Below are 21,532 nucleotides of genomic sequence, written 5' to 3' on the forward strand. Positions count from 1 at the left end.
ATCAAAGAAAAAAAAATTCTTTGAATTGAACGACAAGGAGGACACCAATATCCTAAATGTATGGGATGCAGCAAAAGCAGTAATAAGAGGAAAATATAGAGCAATAGAAGCTCACATCAAGAAACAAGAAAGAACTCAAAGAAACAACCTAATCTCGAAGCTCAAAGATCTAAAAAGAACAACAAAAAAAACCCCAAAACCAGTAGAAGAAAAGAAATAATAAAAACCAAAGCAGAAATAAATGAAATTGAAACTAAGAAAACAATCCAAAAGATCAATGAAACCAAGAGCTGGTTCTTTGAAAAAATCAATAAAATAGACAAACCCTAGCCAGGCTCACAAAGGAAAAAAGAGAAAGCACAAATAAACAGGATCATCAATGAAAGAGGAAATCACAACGGACACAGCAGAAATCAAAAGAATATCAGTAACTACTATGAACAGTTATATGGAAACAAGTTCAACAATCTAGAGGAGATGGACAAATTCCTACAACTCTACAATCACCCAAAGCTAGATAAAGAAGAAATAGAACACCTAAACAGACCAATCACAAGCAGCGAAATTGAAATGGTAATCAAAAATTTCCCCAAAAACAAAAGTCCAGGACCTGATGGATTTACAAATGAATTCTACCAAACATTCAGAGACGAATTAGCGCCTATCCTTCACAAACTCTTCCAAAAAATTGAGAAGGAAGGGACAATACCAAACACGTTCTATGAAGCCAACATTACACTAATACCAAAACCAAACAAGGACAACACAAAAAGGAAAACTACAGGCCAATCTCCCTAATGAACACTGATGCAAAAATCCTCAATAAAATTTAGCTATCAGAATCCAACAGTGTATCCATAAGATAATTCACCACGACCAAGTAGGATTCATTCCAGGGACACAAGGATGGTTTAACATCCGAAAATCAATCAACGTTATCCAAACATCAACAAAAAGAAATATAAAAACCATATGATAATATCAATAGATGCTGAGAAAGCTTTCGACAAAGTGCAACACCCATTTATGCTAAAGACCCTTGAAATTCTTGGGATACAAGGAACATACCTCAACATCATAAAGGCCATCTATGACAAGCCAACAGCCAGTATCATTCTCAATGGTGAAAAGCTGAAAGCAATTCCATTAAGATCTGGAACAAGACAAGGATGTCCACTTTCACCACTGCTTTTCAATATAATACTGGAAGTCCTAGCCAGAGCAATAAGACAAGAGAAAGACATCCAAGGAATCCAAATAGGAAAAGAAGAAGTCAAACTATCACTATTTGCAGATGATATGATAATATACATAGAGAACCCAAAAAGTCCACAGAAAAACTAATTCAACTCATCAATCAGTTCAGTAAAGTGGCAGGATACAAAATCAACACGCAAAAGTCAGTAGCCTTCCTATACACAAACAATAAATCTGAAGAAGAAATCAAAAAAACCATCCCTTTTTTTATTGAAACAAAAAAATCAAATATTTGGGAATAAATCTAACAAAAGAGGTAAAGGACCTATACAAAGAAAACTATAAAACACTGTTAAAAGAAATAAAAGAAGACACAAAGAAATGGAAAGACATCCCCTGCTCATGGATTGGAAGAATAAACATTATTAAAATGGCCATCCTTCCAAAAGCAATATACAGATTCAATGCTATTCCAATCAAAATTTCAATGTCATTCTTCAAAGAAATAGAACAATTATTGATAAAATTCATATGGAATCACAAAAAACCCCGAATAGCCAAAGCTCTCCTGAAAAAAAAAGAAGGGAATGGAGGCATCACACTCCCAGACTTCAAACTCTACTACAAAGCCATAATCATCAAAACTGCATGGTATTGGAACAAGAACAGACATACAGACCAATGGAATTGAATAGAAAATCCAGAAATAAACCCACAGATTTATGGTCAACTAATCTTTGACAAAGGAGCAAAGACTATGCATTGGAGCAAAGAAAGTTTGTTCAATAAATGGTGCTGGGAAAACTGGGTCGCTACATGCAAAAGAATGAAGCTTGACCACTACCTCACACCATACACAAAAATCAACTCAAAATGGATTAAAGAACTAGACATAAGACCTGAAACCATAAAATATATAGAAGGAAATATAGGCGAAACACTACGTGATTTGCACATCAAAGACATCTTTACAGACACATCACCCAAAGCAGTGATAGTGAAGGCGAAGATAAACAGCTGGGACTACATCAAATTAAAGAGCTTCTGCACAGCAAAAGAGACAATAACAAAAACAAAGAGAAACCCCACCGACTGGGAGAACATTTTTGCACCCAACACTAATGATAAAGGACTGATCACAAAAATCTGCAAAGAGCTGATGAGACTCAACAACAACAAAGAAAAGAATCCAGTCAAAAAATGGGCAGAAGAGCTAAAAAGAAACTTCTCTGAAGAGGAAATGCAAATGGCCAACAGGCATATGAAAAAATGTTCAACATCACTTGTCATCAGGGAAATGCAAATCAAAACTACCATGAGATACCATCTTACACCAGTGAGAATGGCACATATTAAAAAAACTAGCAACAACAAATGTTGGCGAGGGTGTGAGAAAAAGGAACTCTCCTGCACTGTTGGTGGGAGTGCAAACTGGTCCAACCACTGTGGAAAGCTGTGTGGAGATTTCTGGACCTACTAAACATAGAGCTTCCATATGATCCAGCAATTCCACTCCTAGGTATTTACCCAAAGGACACAGAAACATCAATTCCAAAGAACACCTGCACCCCTATGTTTATAGCAGCACTATTTACAATAGCTAAGCTTTGGAAACAGCCCAAATGCCCAAAAATAGATGACTGGATCAAGAAGATGTGGTACATATACACCATGGAATATTACTCAGCATTCAAAAAAGATAAACACATGCATTTGCAGCAACATGGATGGCACTGGAAGGGATCATGCTCAGCGAAATAAGCCAAAAAGAAAAAGAAAAATACCGGATGGTCTCACTCATAGCAGGAATCTAGAAAACTTAAATAAGGGACCAGGAAAATGAATAACTATAAGAAAGTGAAAATCAAAATCAACAAAAAACTACGAACCAGAGACACTTTTAGGGGGGCGGGGTGGGAGGGGAGGGATTGGGTTCAGAATGGGGGGGGGCTGCAATTGTATGGGGAATATAAAAATAAAATTTATTATTTAAAAAAAAAAAAAAAGTGAGAAAACCAGAAAAATCTTAGAATGACCATCCAAGGCGTGCCATGGCAGCTGTGCACACATTCACACATGCCTCACCTCCTCCCCCGACACACACACTATAGTTTCTTTCTTATTCTGCATCAGCCTCTGAAAAGCCTCATGTGGATCAGCACTGTCCCTATGAGGGATGAGGCTGCACCCTGGGGCCTCCGTGGATAAGCAGAAGCTGGCTGGCCGCTGGGAGCTGAGAAGTCAGTTAAGTGGGACTTGTGTTCCTAAGCCTGAGAAGCCTCTCGTTTTTCTTTCCCTCCCCTCATCCTCCGATCAAGGCAATGTAGCCTCTCCTTGCACTTCCTCACAACGGGGCTGGCCCTGGAGCGTTCTCTGCTGGGGAATCTCCCGGGGTGGGAAGACAACCCACCAGGCCGTGCAGCTCCAGAATCTCCAAGCTGGCGAATTTCCCATGGAACATCTAAAATACTGACTTCTAATAAAGCCATTGATATAATTACCACGAAATACAGTTGATCAGGATGAAATTTTCAAAAATTACTAACAAAAAATCCAAGTGGTAAATCTAAGCCAGCAAAATTTGACCTCAAAGGAGAAGCCGTAGTAGAAATAAACCTACCACAGCTTCTAAAATGCTGATGGACTAAAATCACTTTAAATAGAGTACTTGTCTTCTAGGAAGAGTTGAGATAATTGCTATAAACTAAAACTAGTTTATCAATTCTCTACAGAAAAAAATGAATACAGGCATTAAACAGACTGAATGGAGTTACTGAAGAAAACACCTTCCACAAGAAAGCACCACTTTCAGTATTTAGGTGTTTACAGTTGAAATGGCCTCAATTCAAAATGTCCACTGCAGGGAAAACATTTATTCTCAGGTGGTCACAAAACCACCTCAGTTTGAAGTTTCTAGTGGGGAGCGGTGAGAGTTGGGCCTCTGTCCCCACCCTAGCCCAGTGGTCTGGTCTGGTTCCCTAGTGGAGACTGTAGCTCTAACATGTCCGTCCAGGCCACTTAAAGGCCATGGTCGCAAGGCACAGGCTGGCTTGGTGTCTTCCTCCATGGCCAGCTCCTCCCGCTGGGTTGGCTCCTCTTCTACATCCAGCCGAGGGAGTTTACAGCAGGAGTTCAAAAATACAACAACAAAAAAACAACAGAATCCACAAAGGTTTTCTTACTCATGTTTTATTTCCAGACTCCACTTCTTTTCCCCTTGAGTCAGAGGATTATTAATTCTGAAAAGCCATTTGCTTGGTTTTAAGCTGCTGGGAGTTTTCTCCTCCTCCTCACTCATTGCTTCTCTTTCTGGAATTTTGCACAGAAAATTACCATATAAGGAAATAACTGTGTGTCCAGGAATCTGGGCTCAGAGCGCCTTCCTGTAAACTGTAAGTTTAGAGCCTGGCTGTCTTCCTGCAGGTCCCTCCCTCCCAGTTACATCCCAAAACAATAAGCTCACCTGCTGTCTCAGCCACCTTCCTTTGGAAAGCTGACTCTGGAGAGGGCGTGGGACATATCCCTTCTGGCGTACTCAGTTTCCAAGATGTTAGGCAACGGACCATCCTACATAAATGGGACCTGGGCTGACCTGGTATGAGGAGAGTCGGTAATGCCAGCATAGCCTGAGTGCTTCCCCCACAGACTAAGAATTGCCCGGTCACACGGACAGGGGTTCCATGACAAGATGCCGGCAGCCTGGATGGTTCTTAGGGTGTCACCCCTGTAGCTCTCTCAGGACCTTAGTACTTGACCAATTTAGAGGATTCTAGAAAAACTAGCACCACAGAAATACCTGAGATTTAAGGGCAAAGGTCACCCGCAAAAAAGGTAACCCCCCAAGTCATCCCATCAGGAGGGAGGACAACTAGGGGGACCAGGGGCTAGCTGAGTAAGCTCAAACTCCCAGACAAGGGGAGGGGGCGGCAAAGGCCATTTAGAGCAGGGAGCGCTGCACGCTGGTGAGGAATGCCTGTGGAGGGCAGGAGAAAAACACTGGCAACCACCAAGCCTATCAGCATGAAGCTTCAAGTTTCTTAAAGATACAGTTTTCCCCTTTATCTTGTTCACTCAAAAGTCCTAAAATTAAACACCTGTAAGGACAATTATTGACATTTTTTCATCTGCTATGAAAGTCTGAGTACCAGCTAGTTTGCAGATTTTATTTTTGCCTCAAGAGGGATTTAAAAGAATGGCTGAATCTTCAATTTCCCACATTTGCTTGGTCTTTATATTGCCTTGGAAGCCTTTTTTTTTTTTTTTTAAAGATTTATTTATTTATTTATACAAGCACTGGGTACAGTCAGAAGCGCGGGAGGGTGAGAGAATTCACCAGAGCCAGAGCGGGGAGCAGAACAGGCAGAAGGACCGAAGTACACTGCTGAGGGGAGCAGCGGGCGGCAGGAGAGGTCTGCGCGCCATGTGGGACCCTTGCCGGCGGCCGGGGATCGAACCAGAGCTAGAGAGGGTGCGGGGCAGCCTTGCAACCCAGTGTTCAACCGCTGTGTCACCAGGGGAGGCCCGGAAGCCTAACTTTCTTCCGTAGGCCCTACACCATGAGATCATGCCTTAGGATCCAACACCCCTTGCCACACTCAGTGTTTGCTGCTCTGAACATGCCCCCACCTTGGCCAGCCTTCAAGGCAACCACAGGACCATGACAGTCACTGCTAAGTAGCTAATTGGGAGGTGACACTCCAGTCTTTTTCTGACTTTGAACTTCATTAAAGACTATTCAAGCTGGCCTGGCTAGGTGTTGCTGTTAATAAAACAGGAACTCTTAAACAACACAGGTGCCTTTTGTGCTCACTGCCAGTGAAAGAAATAGAATTCCAATAGCGAGTACTCCAGACCGTCTGGACTTGAGGATGCTCCTTACCACACCACCTAGCTGAAGCACAAAGACTGGAAAGAACTGGCTGGTGCATTAAGAAGTTTTGTGGTATTTCTAAGCATGCCCTGAACTTGAATTCTATCACGGTGACTGCTTTTGAAAATACAGCAGCCTGATTCTAATATAATTTACAAGACTGAGGTTTGGGGGGACAAAGTATAATTTAATAGAGACTATATACCTCAAAAATTAGGCTGAATTAAATCGAGGCCTCACCCTCCTTCAATCTCATCTTGATGCTGTTTCAGACGCCCTCCCCTCACCCGGCACCACCCCTCGAACTTCTGCCTTCCTCCGCCTTCCTCCTCTCCACAGTCCCGCCCTTATTACCCACGTCACCTGTCGCGGTGGAGGTACTAACTCATTTCTCTATTTTTCAGTGGAATTTTGAATTTCAGTGCACCCATGCCTGGGTTATAATGCAAGAATAAGAAAACAAAGGGCTTATCTGTGAGGGCTTCTATAGGAAGCGGCCTATATATGTTTCCAAGGATGACGGGCACCCGGATCACTTCCTGAAACCCTGAGTTCCCACTTAGCAAACGAAACCAACATTCAGAGAAGCACCATGAGGATTCAGCGAGGTCAAGGGTCTTTCAACCTGGGCCCGTGAGATCAACTGACATTTAGACAGCACTTTGCAAAAGCACCCCCACATGGTCTCGTACTTGACTGCGAAGCAACCCTGAGAGCGAGCAGGTTTACAGATGAGACTGAGGCTCAGAGATGGCTCTTGCGAACAAGAGCCCCGGAGAGCAGGAGGCACGCCGGCCCCAGAGGCTGCAGAGACACAGGGGCTCCTGCCCAGCGCAGATCTGGCCCGGGGGATAGATGCAGAGTTCAAAGAAATGACTAAACTAGTTAAAAGACAAATATTTTAATCTACTTTCCCCATTTTATACTAAATCAATAATACAGGTCACAAATTGCATTTATTTGCAGACATCTAGAAAACAATCAAAAGTGTATATAGCTCTCTATATAGATCTTATTAATAAATTTTATTTGGACAAGAGAACTTGTGCCACAACAGTTTTAAACAGCATGATTAAAGACTGCAACACTCTCAAGAGTGGTCACAGATATTTACAGTATGTGAAGAAAAAGTTGCACCTCAGAGCTGATCATGATCAAGTTAAAAACACCTGACATACAATATACGTGCTAATAAATCTCCTTCAGGTCATGACCAGCATGAAAAAAAAAATCAGGACACAGATACTCAGCAAACTTTGTTTTGTAATGTGTACAGCAATATGCTGCATTTAAGAGTTAAAAACCGATTCTACTTTAGTGTTAGGATCAAGCCCTTAGGAGAAATAAAAGAAAAAAAATCTCCTTTCCCATTTACACACATCAAAAACTATTCACACTCCGGGCCGGGCCGGGCTAGGCAGCTGGCCACAGAACCCAACAGGCCCTCCCTGCATGGACACAGGGCTAATACTGAAGGTCTCTTTCACATCCTGGCTCACAGCCGCCTCTGGCTATAAGAATTCCATCTATCAGTCGTTAAATAAAACCAGGAGAAAGCAATACAGGTCTCCGGGAATCTCATCCCTTCCATAAGGAAAATGCTCTGCCAATTCAAGTTTCATTCAGTCAGGAAGACGGAAGGATTTAAGGCTTCGGTGACAATTATAATCCTCTGAGAAATTATTTTCCCTTAAAGTCAAGATAAGATAATAGTGTTTACTGTACTTTCTCTTGACTCTTAAAATCCCTGGTATTGATGTAGGCAACTTGCACCTGCAATTAAGTTCGCAAGAAAGGAAGGTCTCTCCTTCTCCCAAAGGCTGCCCCACGTCACACCTGTGCTGAACACTCGACACACTTCGGCTCCCCAGGAAGCAGGAAAGACACTGAGGCTCAAGCTTTCTAGTAGGTTGAGGAAGCTGTGCTCATGGCATCTTCGGAGATTTTGGTGCTGGCAGGGTGGATGCTTGCAAAATACTTGACGTCACTGTCGCGATCCATCTGAAGAGCCATGATGGTCTGCTCCACGGCTTCCTGGTGACAGCTGGCAGAGGTTAGGAAATATTCTGGAAGTGAAAAGTACAGATTACAAATGAAATTAGCCTGACATTTCACTTCTGTTAAGTATAAAAAGTTCTTAGCCATAAAACACAATTTTTCTACCAGAATAAAGTGTATTCTATTGAACTATAATTAATAACCCAAAGTGATCTGTATTACAGAAAAACCCCAAACATAAAAGAATTATGAGATTGGGCCTCCCTGGTGGTGCAAGGGGTTAAGCACTGCACTATGAAGCAACCTGCAGCCTCTGCAGCACGAGTTCGATCCCCAGCCAGCCAGGGAGCAACCCACATGGAGCAGGAGATGTCTCCTGTCTCCGTGCTGCTCCCCTCAGCAGTGTATTTCAGATTTCAGTCAGTCTGCCTGTTCTGTTCCCCACTCTGTCTCTGGTGTTTCCTCTCACCCCCACACCTCTGGCCTGTACCCCAGCTCTTATATGCATAAATAAATAAATCTAAAAAAAAAAAAATTATGAGATTTATCTCAATTATTTTTTAACAGCTAAACTGCTTGACCAGTGGCAGCAAAGCTAACATATATATTAAAACTGTATCTGTCAAAGCTATTGACCACTCAGTAAATAGGAAGACACTTCCAACACCAAAACCAAATCCAAGTCTTCATTAGCTAGCTGGCTTTTTAAAAATTTAAATGAATTCCAATGGAGAGAAAAAAGCAGTATTTACCCACATTCTTCACAGTCTACTAGAAACTTCTTTTTGTGCTTCATTCATGAGTTCATGCATTCAACTGGTATTTATTGGGGAAAGCCGGGGTGGGGTTGGGGGAGGATTACAAAAAATAAAACAACCTGAATCTTGAGGAGCTTACAATCTGCAGCAAATACTACAATGCATTTGTTTTATAACTAATGAATGAAAAAGAGGAGGAAAAACAAACACTTCTCCTAGCCCTCAAGTAAGAAGAACAGATGTCACGTGGGGCAGGTCAAAGGCAACGGCTTTTCATACAGTTGTAAATGACTTTCCAGCTTTTAAAACTAGTTAAGTTTTAAATTTTTAAAAAAAAATTCAAGTGAAGAGAAGGGTGATAATTAGAAGTGCCTTTCTTCACCTTTTAATCATCTGTGTCCAGAGAGAACCACCATTAACAACTTACAGTACAGTCCTCTATCTACAAACATATAATACAAGATTCTGCTTTGATATCTATTTACTCATGTCATCTGTGAACTTCCTCCCTGCCACTTTTCCTAAGAGTTATTTACCCACCTTTTTCTAGTAGAGTTTGTCTTAACGTCTTTGCAAGCAGCACTCTAACATTAGGAACCCGATCATTTGCTAAGGTTAGCAAATGTGGCATTAGATGCACAGCAAACTGATCCATGGGAAGGCAATCATCTTCAATGACCGTCTGGGGGAAAGAAATGACTGCTTTAGATTTGTCAATTCAGTCTAAGAAGTCACAACACTAACAAACTTTTTAGTAACAATGTACATTGAAAAAAATGACATGTCCCCACAGAGCTCTACACAGCTTTTACTGCCCTATGGAGACTGGCAGGTTCACAAGTCACCTTTCACACCTGAGCTGAGTCAGAGACCCCCATGTGCCCCCTAGTGGGTTGAGTTGTGAGATGTGCCAGCTTCATAAACTGCTGGCGGACCCAGGAGTGAGGTGGGTAGAGGGCCAACTCTGAGGTAGCAGGTGATCCTATAATAGTTGAACAGCAAAGTTCTGTTCCTTAAGGATAAGAAAAAGGGTGTCTGAGAGGCAAGGAGTAAAAGAAGAAACAAAGTTCTAGACAGAAAAATGCGTCACAAATGGTTAAGTCCTCACCTGGCAGACAAAGACAAAAGCTTGCCGACCAGACCACTTGGGACATCTGCCAAAATTTTCCACAAGCTCATTGATGAGGTCCACTCCAAATGTGGGTGGTGTTGCCATGTGCAGCTTCTTTACCATCTCACTGACCTACGAGGGGAACCCAGGGAAGTAAGGCTTATCTGCTGTTCTATGACCACATTAGTTCGCTGATCAAAAATTGTACAAGTTTAACACATACCAATTTGTAGGAAATCCAACGAACAGAAGAAACTTTATCTGCACATAGATTCAGAGCAATGGGACGTAAATATTCATAAACATCTCTGGGACTATATAATTCTAGAAGCAAAATCAGCTGTCTACAAAAATGAATTATAAAAATAAAAACAATTAAAATTTCAAAACATATACATGAAGTAAGTTAATCATCTGAATAATCTATAATACTGGACTTTGTAAGATGAACACATTCAGGTCTCTCTTTCATGCACAGAATTACCTTCAAGATAATCTATTAGGAAATGCATTTAAATGATATCAAGTTCAAGGAGTAGCTCTTTTTTTCCGAATGTAAGGAAAACTAATGCTGTGAAATTCTGCAGCAGAGCAAAGCATTTCCTTGTATGTTCACTTGGAACATGGAACACATTTCTTCCATAGTAACTATTTAGACTGCACTGAGAAACTTTCATCTATATAATTCAGTTATCTAAATAATGAAGTTCTAACATTTTTAGGTAGCCTGACTTGTCTGTCAAGACTATGAGCAGTTTCCAGTGGAAACAGACCTTTGCTAGAAATAACAGAAAATGTCCTCTAGACACTGTCTTAGGAGAACTCAACATTAACAGCATCCACCAGGCTAATCTGAGAGCCGCAACAGTGCCCCTGAAGGAGTACCTTACATGGGAATGATTTTTATTTTTACCTATCAAATTTTACAATGAAAATTACTCACATCTATAATAAGAAAGAAGTGAACTATACACATGAATTTACATACTGTAGTACATGCCCCTGTGTACATAAATAAACCCACACAAACAGAGACATTTATTGACACTTTCCTGATATTGCAAACTTGGCAAATTCTCACTGGCTTCCCCTGGGTGCTGCCAAGAAAATGAGTCCTGGAAATAAAACTGGAGAGGGGCACCCCAGCAGACAGGAATGACTGGCAGTGGGGGATAGGACTGAAACCCCTTCAGGTTCTTTTCTCTCATACAAAGCAAGAGTTAGGGCCTCCCCTGTGGCGCAGCGGTTGAGCGCTGGGTTGCAAAGCTGCCCGCAGCCTCTGCAGCGCCGGTTCGATCCCCGGCTGCTCCCCGGCCACCAGAGGAGGGTCCCGCATGGCGCGCAGACCTCTCTTGCAGCGCCCGCTGCTCCCCTCAGCAGTGTACTTCGGTCCTTCTGCCTGCTCTGCTCCCCACTCTGGCTCTGGTGAATTCTCTCACCCTCCCGCGCTTCTGACTGTACCCAGTGCTTGTATAAATAAACAAATAAACAAACAAACAAATAAATAAATAACTCTTTAAAAAAAAAAAAAAAAAAACAAAGCAAGAGTTATAGGCTGCTGATGGAAACTGACAACAAAGCCCATGTACCCCATGGGTATGGGTAAGAACACATGTAGCAAAGGGATAAGAAAACTCTACCCCAAAGGAAGGGGCACCAAACCTCTGCCCGAGACTGATGCCAGACACAAGGCAGAGACTGGCTGCAACAGGAGGGAAGGCAGCAATTCTGAGGAAGCTCAGGCACAGAGTTTTCCTTGCAAAGAATAGCAGTCTAGGATTGGGGGAGCAGCAAGAGAAGTCAATACTTCTATTATAGAAGTCCAGGAACAGCTAAAAAACTGAGGATGCAATGTGAATTCTTAAAAACACCCATCATAGATCTCACCCTCAGCACCACAGATCTCACCCTCAGCACCACAGATCTCACCCTCAGCAAGAGGTAATGGCAGCTCACAGCCAGAACTAAAGCTTGCAGGGCACTGAGGGCGACCACAGCAACAAAACAGCCCAAGCTAACTGGATTCTGACTAGGTGGACTGAACCCATTTCCAGTCAGAAGTCAGCAAGCTAGAACTATATGGAGAGACATCTGTAAAGTGCTGAAAGAAAAAGTGCAAGGCCCAAAGTCTATATCTAGCAAAAATATCTTTTAAAAATTCAGTTGAGGTTTAGAATCTTGAAACTCCACATCCCAATTTAGGATAAACCAACATAAAAATGGGAATTGAACTTGAATAGACAGTTCTCCAGAAATTATATGCAAATGGTTGATAAGCAAATAAAAAAGGAGCTGAGTATCACTGGACATTAAGGAAAGGAAAATTAACACAAAAATGAGACAAGGAAATGCTATTTCACATTCACGATAATGGCAGCTATACTTGAAAAAAAGGCATGGACATGGACAAACTAGAGCCCTCATACATTGCTAGTGGGAATATAAAATGGAATAGCACTGTGGGAATAGCGCTGTAAAAGCAACACCAGTTTCTCAATAAATTAAACACAGAATAAGTGGGGCTTCCCTGGTGGCACAGGGGTTAAAGTCTCAGCATTATCAAGCTGTTGCCAGCCACTGAGGCATGAGTTCGATCCCTGGCCAGGGAGCTAACCCACATGGCACAGCAGACCTCTCCTTTCTCACCCTCTGCTCCCCTCAGCAGTGTATTTCAGTAGATCTCCTGTTCTGCTCCCCACTCTGTCTCTGGTGCATCCTCTCAGCCCCTGCACCTTTTGCCTACACCCCAGTACTTGTTTGTATAAATGAAAATTTTAAAAAACTCTTTACTAAAAAAATAAAATAAAATATAGAATTACCAACTGACCCAGCAAATCCAACTTAAAAAAAATTGACAACTTGTTCAAATAAAAACTTGTACATCAATATTCACATCAGTACCACACACAACAAACAGCCAAACAGTAGACAACCCAAATTTCCATTGATGATTAATGGATTAAATGAACATGTTATGTTCATCAATGGAATATTAGTCAAGTATAACAGAGAACAAAAATTCTGATACACACCACAATATAAACAAATCTTAAAAGACATTATGTTAAGAAAAGTCAAAGGCCACATGTTGTATAATTTCATTTATATGAAATGTGAAGAACATACAAATCCACAGAGACAAATCAGAGCAGCAGCTGATGGGGCTAAGGGCAGGGAGATATGAAGAGTGGCAACTTAAAGGGCATGCAGTTCCCTTTTGGGACGAGGCAATGCTCTAAACTAGATAATGGTAATGGTTACAAAGTATTACGAACACACTAAATGTCACTAGTGGTGAATTTGGTTATGTGCATTTTACCACAATTTAAAAAGAAATTAGTGAAACAGGATTTTTCTAAAGAAAATAAAAGTCGAGAAAATTCATTGTCAGCAAGACCTGCGTTCCAGGAAATGTGAAACAGGATACTAGACAGAAATTTGGGCCTACAAGAAATGATGGAAAAAATCCAGAAAAGATAAAGAGGAAGTGAATGACACAACCCTCCAAAACGAAATCTAATAAATTGTTATAACTTACTCAGCCAGTTCAGCTCGAAAGCGCCAATTTCTACTATTATCTGTCACCAAAAACTCCTGAAGTTGATAAAGATATTCTCTTCTTTTGTCAATATGAAGAAGCTGAAGTAACAAAATAGAAATATTTACTAGGATAAGGTTTAGAAGTTATTTATTTCACTAATGTTTAAAAACACCTATAAATAATATGATTAATAGTTCTGAAGGAGAAGAGAATTATTGAACTGCTTTAAGAATTTATAAATTCATGTCCCCCTGATAATCCTATTTATCTTCAAAAGTCATTATCATCTTTCTTTTGAAATATTTGTTTCTTGAGCCTGTCAGTGACCCAAGCCCCCAGTGTCTGGGGCATTGCTCTCTTACATGGCACTCTCCACTCTATCCATGACACTCTATCCAAGTCATGACCTCCAACTACTTATTCACATGTAAGCACAGCAGATGGTACAATGATGGGACATTGTAGGTGCTCAACAAGTTAATTGTTGAGTGAAAAAAAAAAAGGAAAAGAAAAAAGTAGTTTATCCCACAAATATTTAGAAGTAGGATTTTAATCAACAAGGGGGAAAAACCCTAAAATCTGCTGTAAACAAAAGCAAGTAAATGTAACTCTACAATCAAATAGATAAGAATCACACTGGGAAAAGTCTATGCTTGATCTTAGGACAACGACTAGACCTCTTCATGGGAGATGTTCTAAGAAAGTACCTAAAGACACCTTGAAAATTATATAGTTGATTTGATGCTGGAGTAATTCTGAAACTATTTCCTATATGTTGTGGAACTGGGCAAATGACCAAACATGCTAGTGTTAAGAACAGAGTTTTTAAAGTGAGAGAAAAGAAAAATAGAAAGTGAAGAAAGAAGCGCAAGTGATAGTGGACTAGAAGTAGAGATGCCAATAAAAACTCAAAAATTAAAAACAAAAAACAAAAACCCCTCTTAGTTCCTGTACCGAAAAGGCCTAAAGGACATGGCACCCCAGGAGCAGTACGCACATCTAGCCCAGATTTTGGTTTTTAAATACTGCTCTCCACTAAAAAAGACTAGGGGCCTCTGGAGAAATAGCTGACACTCAGAGGGACAAAGCAAAGTATATTAAAAAAACAAAGCAGTTTAAATGAAAGAAATGACCAAAAATGATTAATTACATTGAATAAAAATAATTCTGAAGTCCATGGGATACTAAAAAATTTCCAAAGGGGATAGGAAAAGAACAGAAAGCTTATCTTTATATGAGAATGCCAACTAATAAAAGAGAGAAGGAATTACAAAAACAGAAAATCAGTATTAGACACAACCAGCACAATTTCAACTGAGTTAGGCAAAGACCGGGGGAAGATGTTAATTGAGTCTGAAAGCATCTCAACTCCCACCCCACCCAACACCTCAGTACATATATGGAGAAGGTGAAAGGTCGTTTTCCGAAAAAAAAAGGTGAGCTGACAGCCAGGTAACCAGAGTGAGACCAAGGAGAGGAGCAGTCACAGCACATTACCTACATTGTAACTGATACACTCAGAAAACACCTGACAGCCTAGACAGACACCACACAGTCCTGTGTGCATGCGTGTCACACGTGCGCATTTTATATAACGACACTCCAACAAATTCAAAATAAGATCCATTCTACACAAAACAACCAGCCTGCTCTTTTCAAAAAATGCCAGTGATATTAAACACATAAAGTCAGGAAAACTGTTCTAGATTTAAGAGGACTAGAGAGAAAAGATATTTAAACTCACTGTGATTCCTGACTGGATTCTGAATCGAGGGGGGAAAGCTACAAAGGCTGTTTTAGGGACACTTAGGAGAAATTTCAGCATGATCTCTATAAAATGTAACAACATGGTGTTCACGATTTTTAAAAAGCAGAAATATAGTACTTCTACATCCCAAACCTTAGGACTATCAGTGAGCCAATTTAAAAACTAAAGTCTAGGAAACAACAGTATTTCAGAATTAAATAATTTATAAAGACAGTGCTGTTCACCTTGAGACTACAGATGCCACATCAAAGGAGTAACAAAGATCAGAGGTAAATTCTAAGATCCCTAAACTACAACAAAGTCTCTCTAACTTACTACAAAAATTTTTACATATACTTTATTCAGTAATTTTGAAAAAGAAAGTGGTACAATCATTTGTAACCATGATCTAACATTTAAAATCAAATTTAGGGGCCTCCTGGCGGCATAGGGGGCAAGTCTCAGTGCTATCATGATCTATCACAGGTGCGGCCTGAGTCTGATTCCCAGCCAGGGAACTTGCCCTATGGTGCAGCAGACCTCTCCTGTCTGGTCTGTTGCTCCCCTCATTAGCGTATTTCAGTAAATCTGCCTGTTCTGCCCCACCCTGTTTCTGGTGAATCCTCTCACACCCCTGCACCTCTGGCTTACGCCCCAGTTCTCCTATGCATAAATAGAGCTTTAAAAAAAATAAAATTTAGCATAATCACTTCTAAATTAAAAATTTAAATGATCAGAATAGGGCTTTTTAGAGCACATCTCACTGTCAATTTATGGCTGCATTTTCTCATATAAAACACACAGAAATCGATATTATTTAGTGATAGCAGAAAATAAAAATTTAAGAACTACAGAGGTGGTATTTAAAATTTTAGGAGATATTTAAAAGTTACCTTCAGAAAATCATGCAAGTGTTTAAGGACACCTATCCTGACTTCATCAAGGTCTTTTAAAAATCCATTAAAAATTGGAACCAGATCTGCAGCTGTCAACTGATCTCCAAGAATAACTGCAAGCTCATGGATGGAGAAGGCTAAAGTTCTTCGAACTTTCCACTGAGGAAATAAAAATAATTATATTAGTAAGATAAATGCAAAGTGCTTAATACTTTAATGTTCACACAATATATGAAGACAAATCTTCAATCTCAGTATTATTAATCTAAATGAGAAATTAAATCCAAATCAAAATAATAGTAATACCAATTTTTAAACGCCTACTATTTATCAAAAACTGGCAGAAAAATGTTAAATCCCTACATAATATGCCTTATCTCCTTGTCCATTATTAAAAAGAAAGAAAGGAAAAACACTAACAGCACAGTTTGGTAGTGCTCTAAACATTTACTGATGTCCCACGTCAATCCAGGACTGGCCAATACCACTCTCAGTCTACTCCTCCCTTCCCAATTCCCACAAAGTCTGTATCTTGGATTAAAACATAATAAAATGTTTTGAAGGAAGTAGCAATTAAAGAAATAAAAAAAATAGGAAAATCTTTAGTAGACAGCTCTGGAAAAGAACTCCTAAAAAGAAATTCATTTGTAGAAAACTACATTAAAAAACACTTCCATACTGCCTTAATTTTCAAATTTTTAATTTGCTACCTAAACTTGAAACTTTACCTTGCTTAGAAGCCTTTTAGGGCAAAGGTTTATCTCTGTTCCCAAATACCAGAACCACTCTTGAAATTAAATTTTACATTCACGCTCACCATATCAAAGAGATGAAGGCAGAGAGGCTCTGATGGGGAAAAGGGGACAGAAGTGCCTGTCCCACAGGACCCCTGGATTCTGTGGGATATAGATGGAACTGCACTAACTAGAGAATAAAGCATGCTATGGAAGCTGGGCTTTTATCACAACTCTAGCACTGAAGTCATAGGCGAACGCAAGATAAAATCATTTCACCCGGACCCCAGTTTCTTAACCTCTTAGGTCAGAGAAGGAACTTAAGCTACGTAATCATGATTACGTTCATTTCTGACTTAGTCTCAACCCCTGCAATTCCCTGAAAATACAAAGTCAGCAATTTAAGGGAAAATCATTCATGTCTCGGTATAAGTCTAGCCAGACTTTTTTCTTAGTAACAGATGTTAATTTCACTCTTTGGAAAAGAGGTAAATTTGTCAATAAAGCCTGGGAGGAAAGTCACAGATGTCCAGGCAAAACACCTGAGGTAACACTTTGTATCTTCTGTTCTTTCAAAGGGGTGGCAGTGGTGAGGACAGGAAAGAGCACACCCTGGGAACCTTCTCTGCCTCTACTGCAACACTCACTGGGTCCAGGGGCCTGGACTCAGAGCTGCTAACAATTACTACCACTCTACTAAGGAATTTTAAAAATTGAGTATTTATAACACTGTTTCCAGGGGTAAAACAAACCCTTTATTTCCAAGAATTAATCTATATATAAACTTTATACAATAGCACATTTATAAGTTAAGAGTTTAGGATATCAAATGTGAAGATAATTTCTAATATTTTAGATTAACAAGGAACCCACCCAAGTGTGGGACTTGGAGTACACACAAAGAAAGGTCTCTGGTATTAATTTTAAGGTCTCCTGTACATAATTTCCTGCAATACTAAGGACTTGCTAGTACAGGAACAGAAATTCCACTAGATTTTGAAAGGTGAAACGCTGTGCCTTCCTGTAACACGCATACCCTGTAGCTCCTCTGCGCTTTACTCACCTGCATGTCTGAAGCCAGGGTCTCATAAGTCTCTCTCAGGCAGTGCCAATTTTGCCTGCCAAGGGTCAGGGCCACACCTGGAAGGCTATATGCACAGTGCTTGGCAATTTCAGTGTCTACTGTCTGTGCACGAGATGGGTCGGTCATAGATAAATATTGATCTAGTAGAGCTTGAGGTACAACATCCTAATGAAGAGACATGAAAGAGATGCATTTTGAGTAATTTAAATATGAATAAGGTAAACTTAAATTTTAAAAGATGAACTTAACATAGCATTTCTCAAATAGTAGAGAAAAATCAATCTCAAAACTTCAGCTAATAACTGAAAAGAGTTAAAAACATGCTAAGGGAAATACATATATACATACATATATAAATAAAGCAAGTCCAGGAGAAAAACAATGAATATGACCTTAAAACATAAAAATAATTTTAAAAGACAATAAATGACTAAATTTAAAAATATATTAAAAATAAGACCTGTACCTTTCAATACTGGCAAAGATTGGAAAGTATGATATAAACTAGTGAATGTGGTAAAACAGGTACTCTTGCATGCTTGCTATAAGAACATGTCTTTAAAAAATCACCACCTCCTTCAGGTAGAAATTTAGCAACTATATAAAGTGTGTATTATCTATTTGTATAAATGTTAGGAAAAGAAAATGTTAGGCCACATACTGGTGGCCTAGGGGTTAAGTCTCAGCACTGTCACCACTACGGCCTGAGTTCAATCCCTGGCCAGGGAGCTAATCCACATATGGCACAACAGACCTCTCCTGCCTTGCCCACTGCTCCCCTTAGCAGTGCATTTCAGTAAATCTGCCTATGATGCTTCCCACTGTGTCTCTGGTGAATCCTCTCATCCCCTGCACCTCTAGCCTACATCTGGGTTCTTCTACACCGCTGCCCCCCACCCCAAAAAAAGTTTAAAAAAAAGGAAAGAAAAGAATGCACCTACCACCTACAATCTTGCTTATGCATGTATAATATAGCACTGGAAGGACAAAAGAAAGGTAAAATTGCTCCTCTGGAAGCAAAATGGATGGCAGAAGAAAAAGAGGGAAACATCACTGAATGCTTTGGTATCTTTTGAATTTTGAACTTTGCAATTCACTCTTTTCTAAAGACAAAACTGAAATAAATTCACAAAAAGAGTAAGACAATCTAAATATATTTGACTTGAAAAATATGTCTCAACAGAAGTAGGGAAAAAAAGCACATTAAAACACTTAGAATACTGATACCATTTTTAATAAACAGAACAATAAAGATTATAGTTTGACCTACAAAATCTAATCACGATAATACTTACCTATAATTCCAGAAGCAAACAACATGCATATGTAAGCATTGATAAAGGTAGCACAGCTTGTAACATCATAACAAAACTAAGCCTGGAGTTTCTAAAGCAACCTTCTCTAACTGAACTGTACTGTACTATAGATAGGTACAGGGTTTGGGAGGAGTCTTTATGTGTTCTTATGAAAAGATCTTGAAGATCCAATTTTTTAAAAAAGAAAAAGGGCAAGGTATAAACTATCATATTCCAAGAATATAAGCACAGATTATTTTTCCATATTTAAAAATCTCTGAAATTTACTTATCAACTTATCACTGATGTCACTTTTTAATGGCTCTGGGTCAATTATTCATGTTTTTATTTCTGAAATGAAGGTATATCTCATAATTCTTGGCAATGCAGGCATGATGAAACATCTGGGCATTATGGTATGATTCTTTGTGTCTTTGAAAGACAAAAAATTTATGAAAAAATATAGGTAGAGCTGTGATTCACAGTTACACTGAATGAAGTATGGGATCACCAGTGTGGGAAGATGATGATTCTTAAATTTTGTTATTGAAATTATAAGAAAAAGGGTATGAAAAAAGTATGTAAAAGAGTATAAAATAGACAAACTCACAAAATAAAGGATTTAAGTGCTTTTAGAAATTAATAGCATTTTACTTACTTGTACTTTAGATCTCCTTTCCTCATCAGGGCTATAACTACTACTGGTGCTCAGGTCTGAGTCATTATGAATATAGTGAAGAGTCGAGTCCATATTCTGTTAGGAAAAAAACATGTACTTAAGGAGCTGTGTCGTCTTTAGTCTTCATCATTTAAACTATCTAAGATACTTACCTTTCAAGAGAGCAAAAAGATATAAATATATACAAATTCTTCACGTTTTAAGTTTTAAGACATACTTAACATACTTAAGACCTCCTAAGAATTCCCCCTGCCTTACATCAAATTTGCTGGACAGGTTCCCAAATGTGTGAAACTAAATTCCAGAATGAAAGTAATTAAAAATAAAGTTAGAAATAATTTTGAAATGGCCCACATATCTAAAATTAGTGGGTTTATAAAATACTATTTAGAGGGTGCTTTCAGTCAAATGTTGGAGGCCATGGAATATCACATGTGATTTTTCTTTTGCTGTTTATTCTTAGTTATTAATTTGTAATTTCACAAATATATATTGTTGACAGTTGAAACAAAAACAAAATACCTTCTAATATGTAGATATATCATAGTATTTAAACCTCTGATGATTAAGTGGTCAGGGTTTCATTCAGAAGCACTGGTATTATGCAAAACTTCCAACTATACCAGAAGTCATCTATCAAAAAAACAAAATAGGAATCTACTACAGCGCTAAGAATTCTGCCATCCCAATGTGTGCACAGGCACAACACTTTTCTGAGCTCATCAGTCAGGGCACTCTGACCCATACCCATTTGATTCTGGCAATTAGTGGCATATTCCTTCTCCCTTTTTATATAAACAAGGGATAAAATATAATGACACCAAATGATGCTGGCTTGGTAGAGACATAGCAGGAAACTAGGGAAGGGTCATACAGAACAGCTCCAAGCACACAGCAAAGATGATGCTAGTAACAGTACCCACCCTCACACTCCAGAATCCAGATAATGCCACTGGCCCTCCGCAACATGGCCTCAAGTCCCGATCTTCAGCTCAGAATACTGTGTTGCTTGCTGCAGTGAAATGGTCCGATCGGAAACAAAGCACCTCTCCAAAAAGAAAAGGGAAGAATTAATTATTCTTGATAGCTTTGTTTCCAGTAAGACTATTTCACTGCAGTGAGCTACATTAACATTAAGGCTACCAGAATGGTCATGTAGACAGGACTGGGATTCGCTTTTCAATGCATTTAACACAATATGAATGTCAAAGACAGGATATGTTACCAGTTACTTGTACTATGCGCAAAAGGAGAGCTGAGAAAAATCAGCAACAAACATGCAGCAACAAGAAAGTGACTAGCTACAACTATTCCCCAACAAAAGACCTCTATTTTCAAACTGCTCTCACTTGACCAACACCTTGCTAAGTTTGTTACCTCAACAGCATCGCTGATTAAAGGCACAGAAGCGTCGTGGTTTATTTTACAGTTCGGTAACTCATTTACACCAAGCTCATCTTGCACATCACTTTTCTTTTCTGCATTGCTGGCTTCTTCCCGAATGTCCAGACTGGAAGCACGTAGCGCGGCGGACAGCACATCCACTTGTGCTATAGGCAGAAAAGGGAGATGGCAAATGAATGGCAGAGTTACCAAGTGCGAGTGGGCTTTTCCTCTGCATT

At 39.6% G+C, this 21,532-nt stretch overlaps 1 protein-coding gene across 3 annotated transcripts in view; it reads right to left on the reverse strand.

Annotated features, from left to right (window-relative positions):
- Positions 1-6,949: 6,949 nt before the first annotated feature.
- The window catches only part of PPP4R1 (protein phosphatase 4 regulatory subunit 1), a 67,633-nt gene continuing 53,050 nt past the window's right edge, over positions 6,950-21,532 (reverse strand). For all 3 annotated transcript variants that reach the window (XM_037508841.2, XM_037508840.2, XM_037508842.2), the window contains 9 exons: positions 21,288-21,460; positions 19,890-19,985; positions 17,916-18,101; positions 16,116-16,277; positions 13,473-13,573; positions 10,158-10,278; positions 9,932-10,066; positions 9,364-9,505; positions 6,950-8,133 (listed from right to left, as the gene is read on the reverse strand). In XM_037508841.2, the coding sequence (XP_037364738.1) occupies positions 7,970-8,133; positions 9,364-9,505; positions 9,932-10,066; positions 10,158-10,278; positions 13,473-13,573; positions 16,116-16,277; positions 17,916-18,101; positions 19,890-19,985; positions 21,288-21,460 (1,280 nt within the window). In that variant the 3' untranslated portion in view covers positions 6,950-7,969. The remainder of the gene's footprint in view (positions 8,134-9,363; positions 9,506-9,931; positions 10,067-10,157; positions 10,279-13,472; positions 13,574-16,115; positions 16,278-17,915; positions 18,102-19,889; positions 19,986-21,287; positions 21,461-21,532) is intronic.

This window comes from Talpa occidentalis, unplaced genomic scaffold, assembly GCF_014898055.3.
Source record: "Talpa occidentalis isolate TD23 unplaced genomic scaffold, MPIMG_talOcc4v2.1 talOcc4.13, whole genome shotgun sequence".
Taxonomy (NCBI): domain Eukaryota; kingdom Metazoa; phylum Chordata; class Mammalia; order Eulipotyphla; family Talpidae; genus Talpa; species Talpa occidentalis.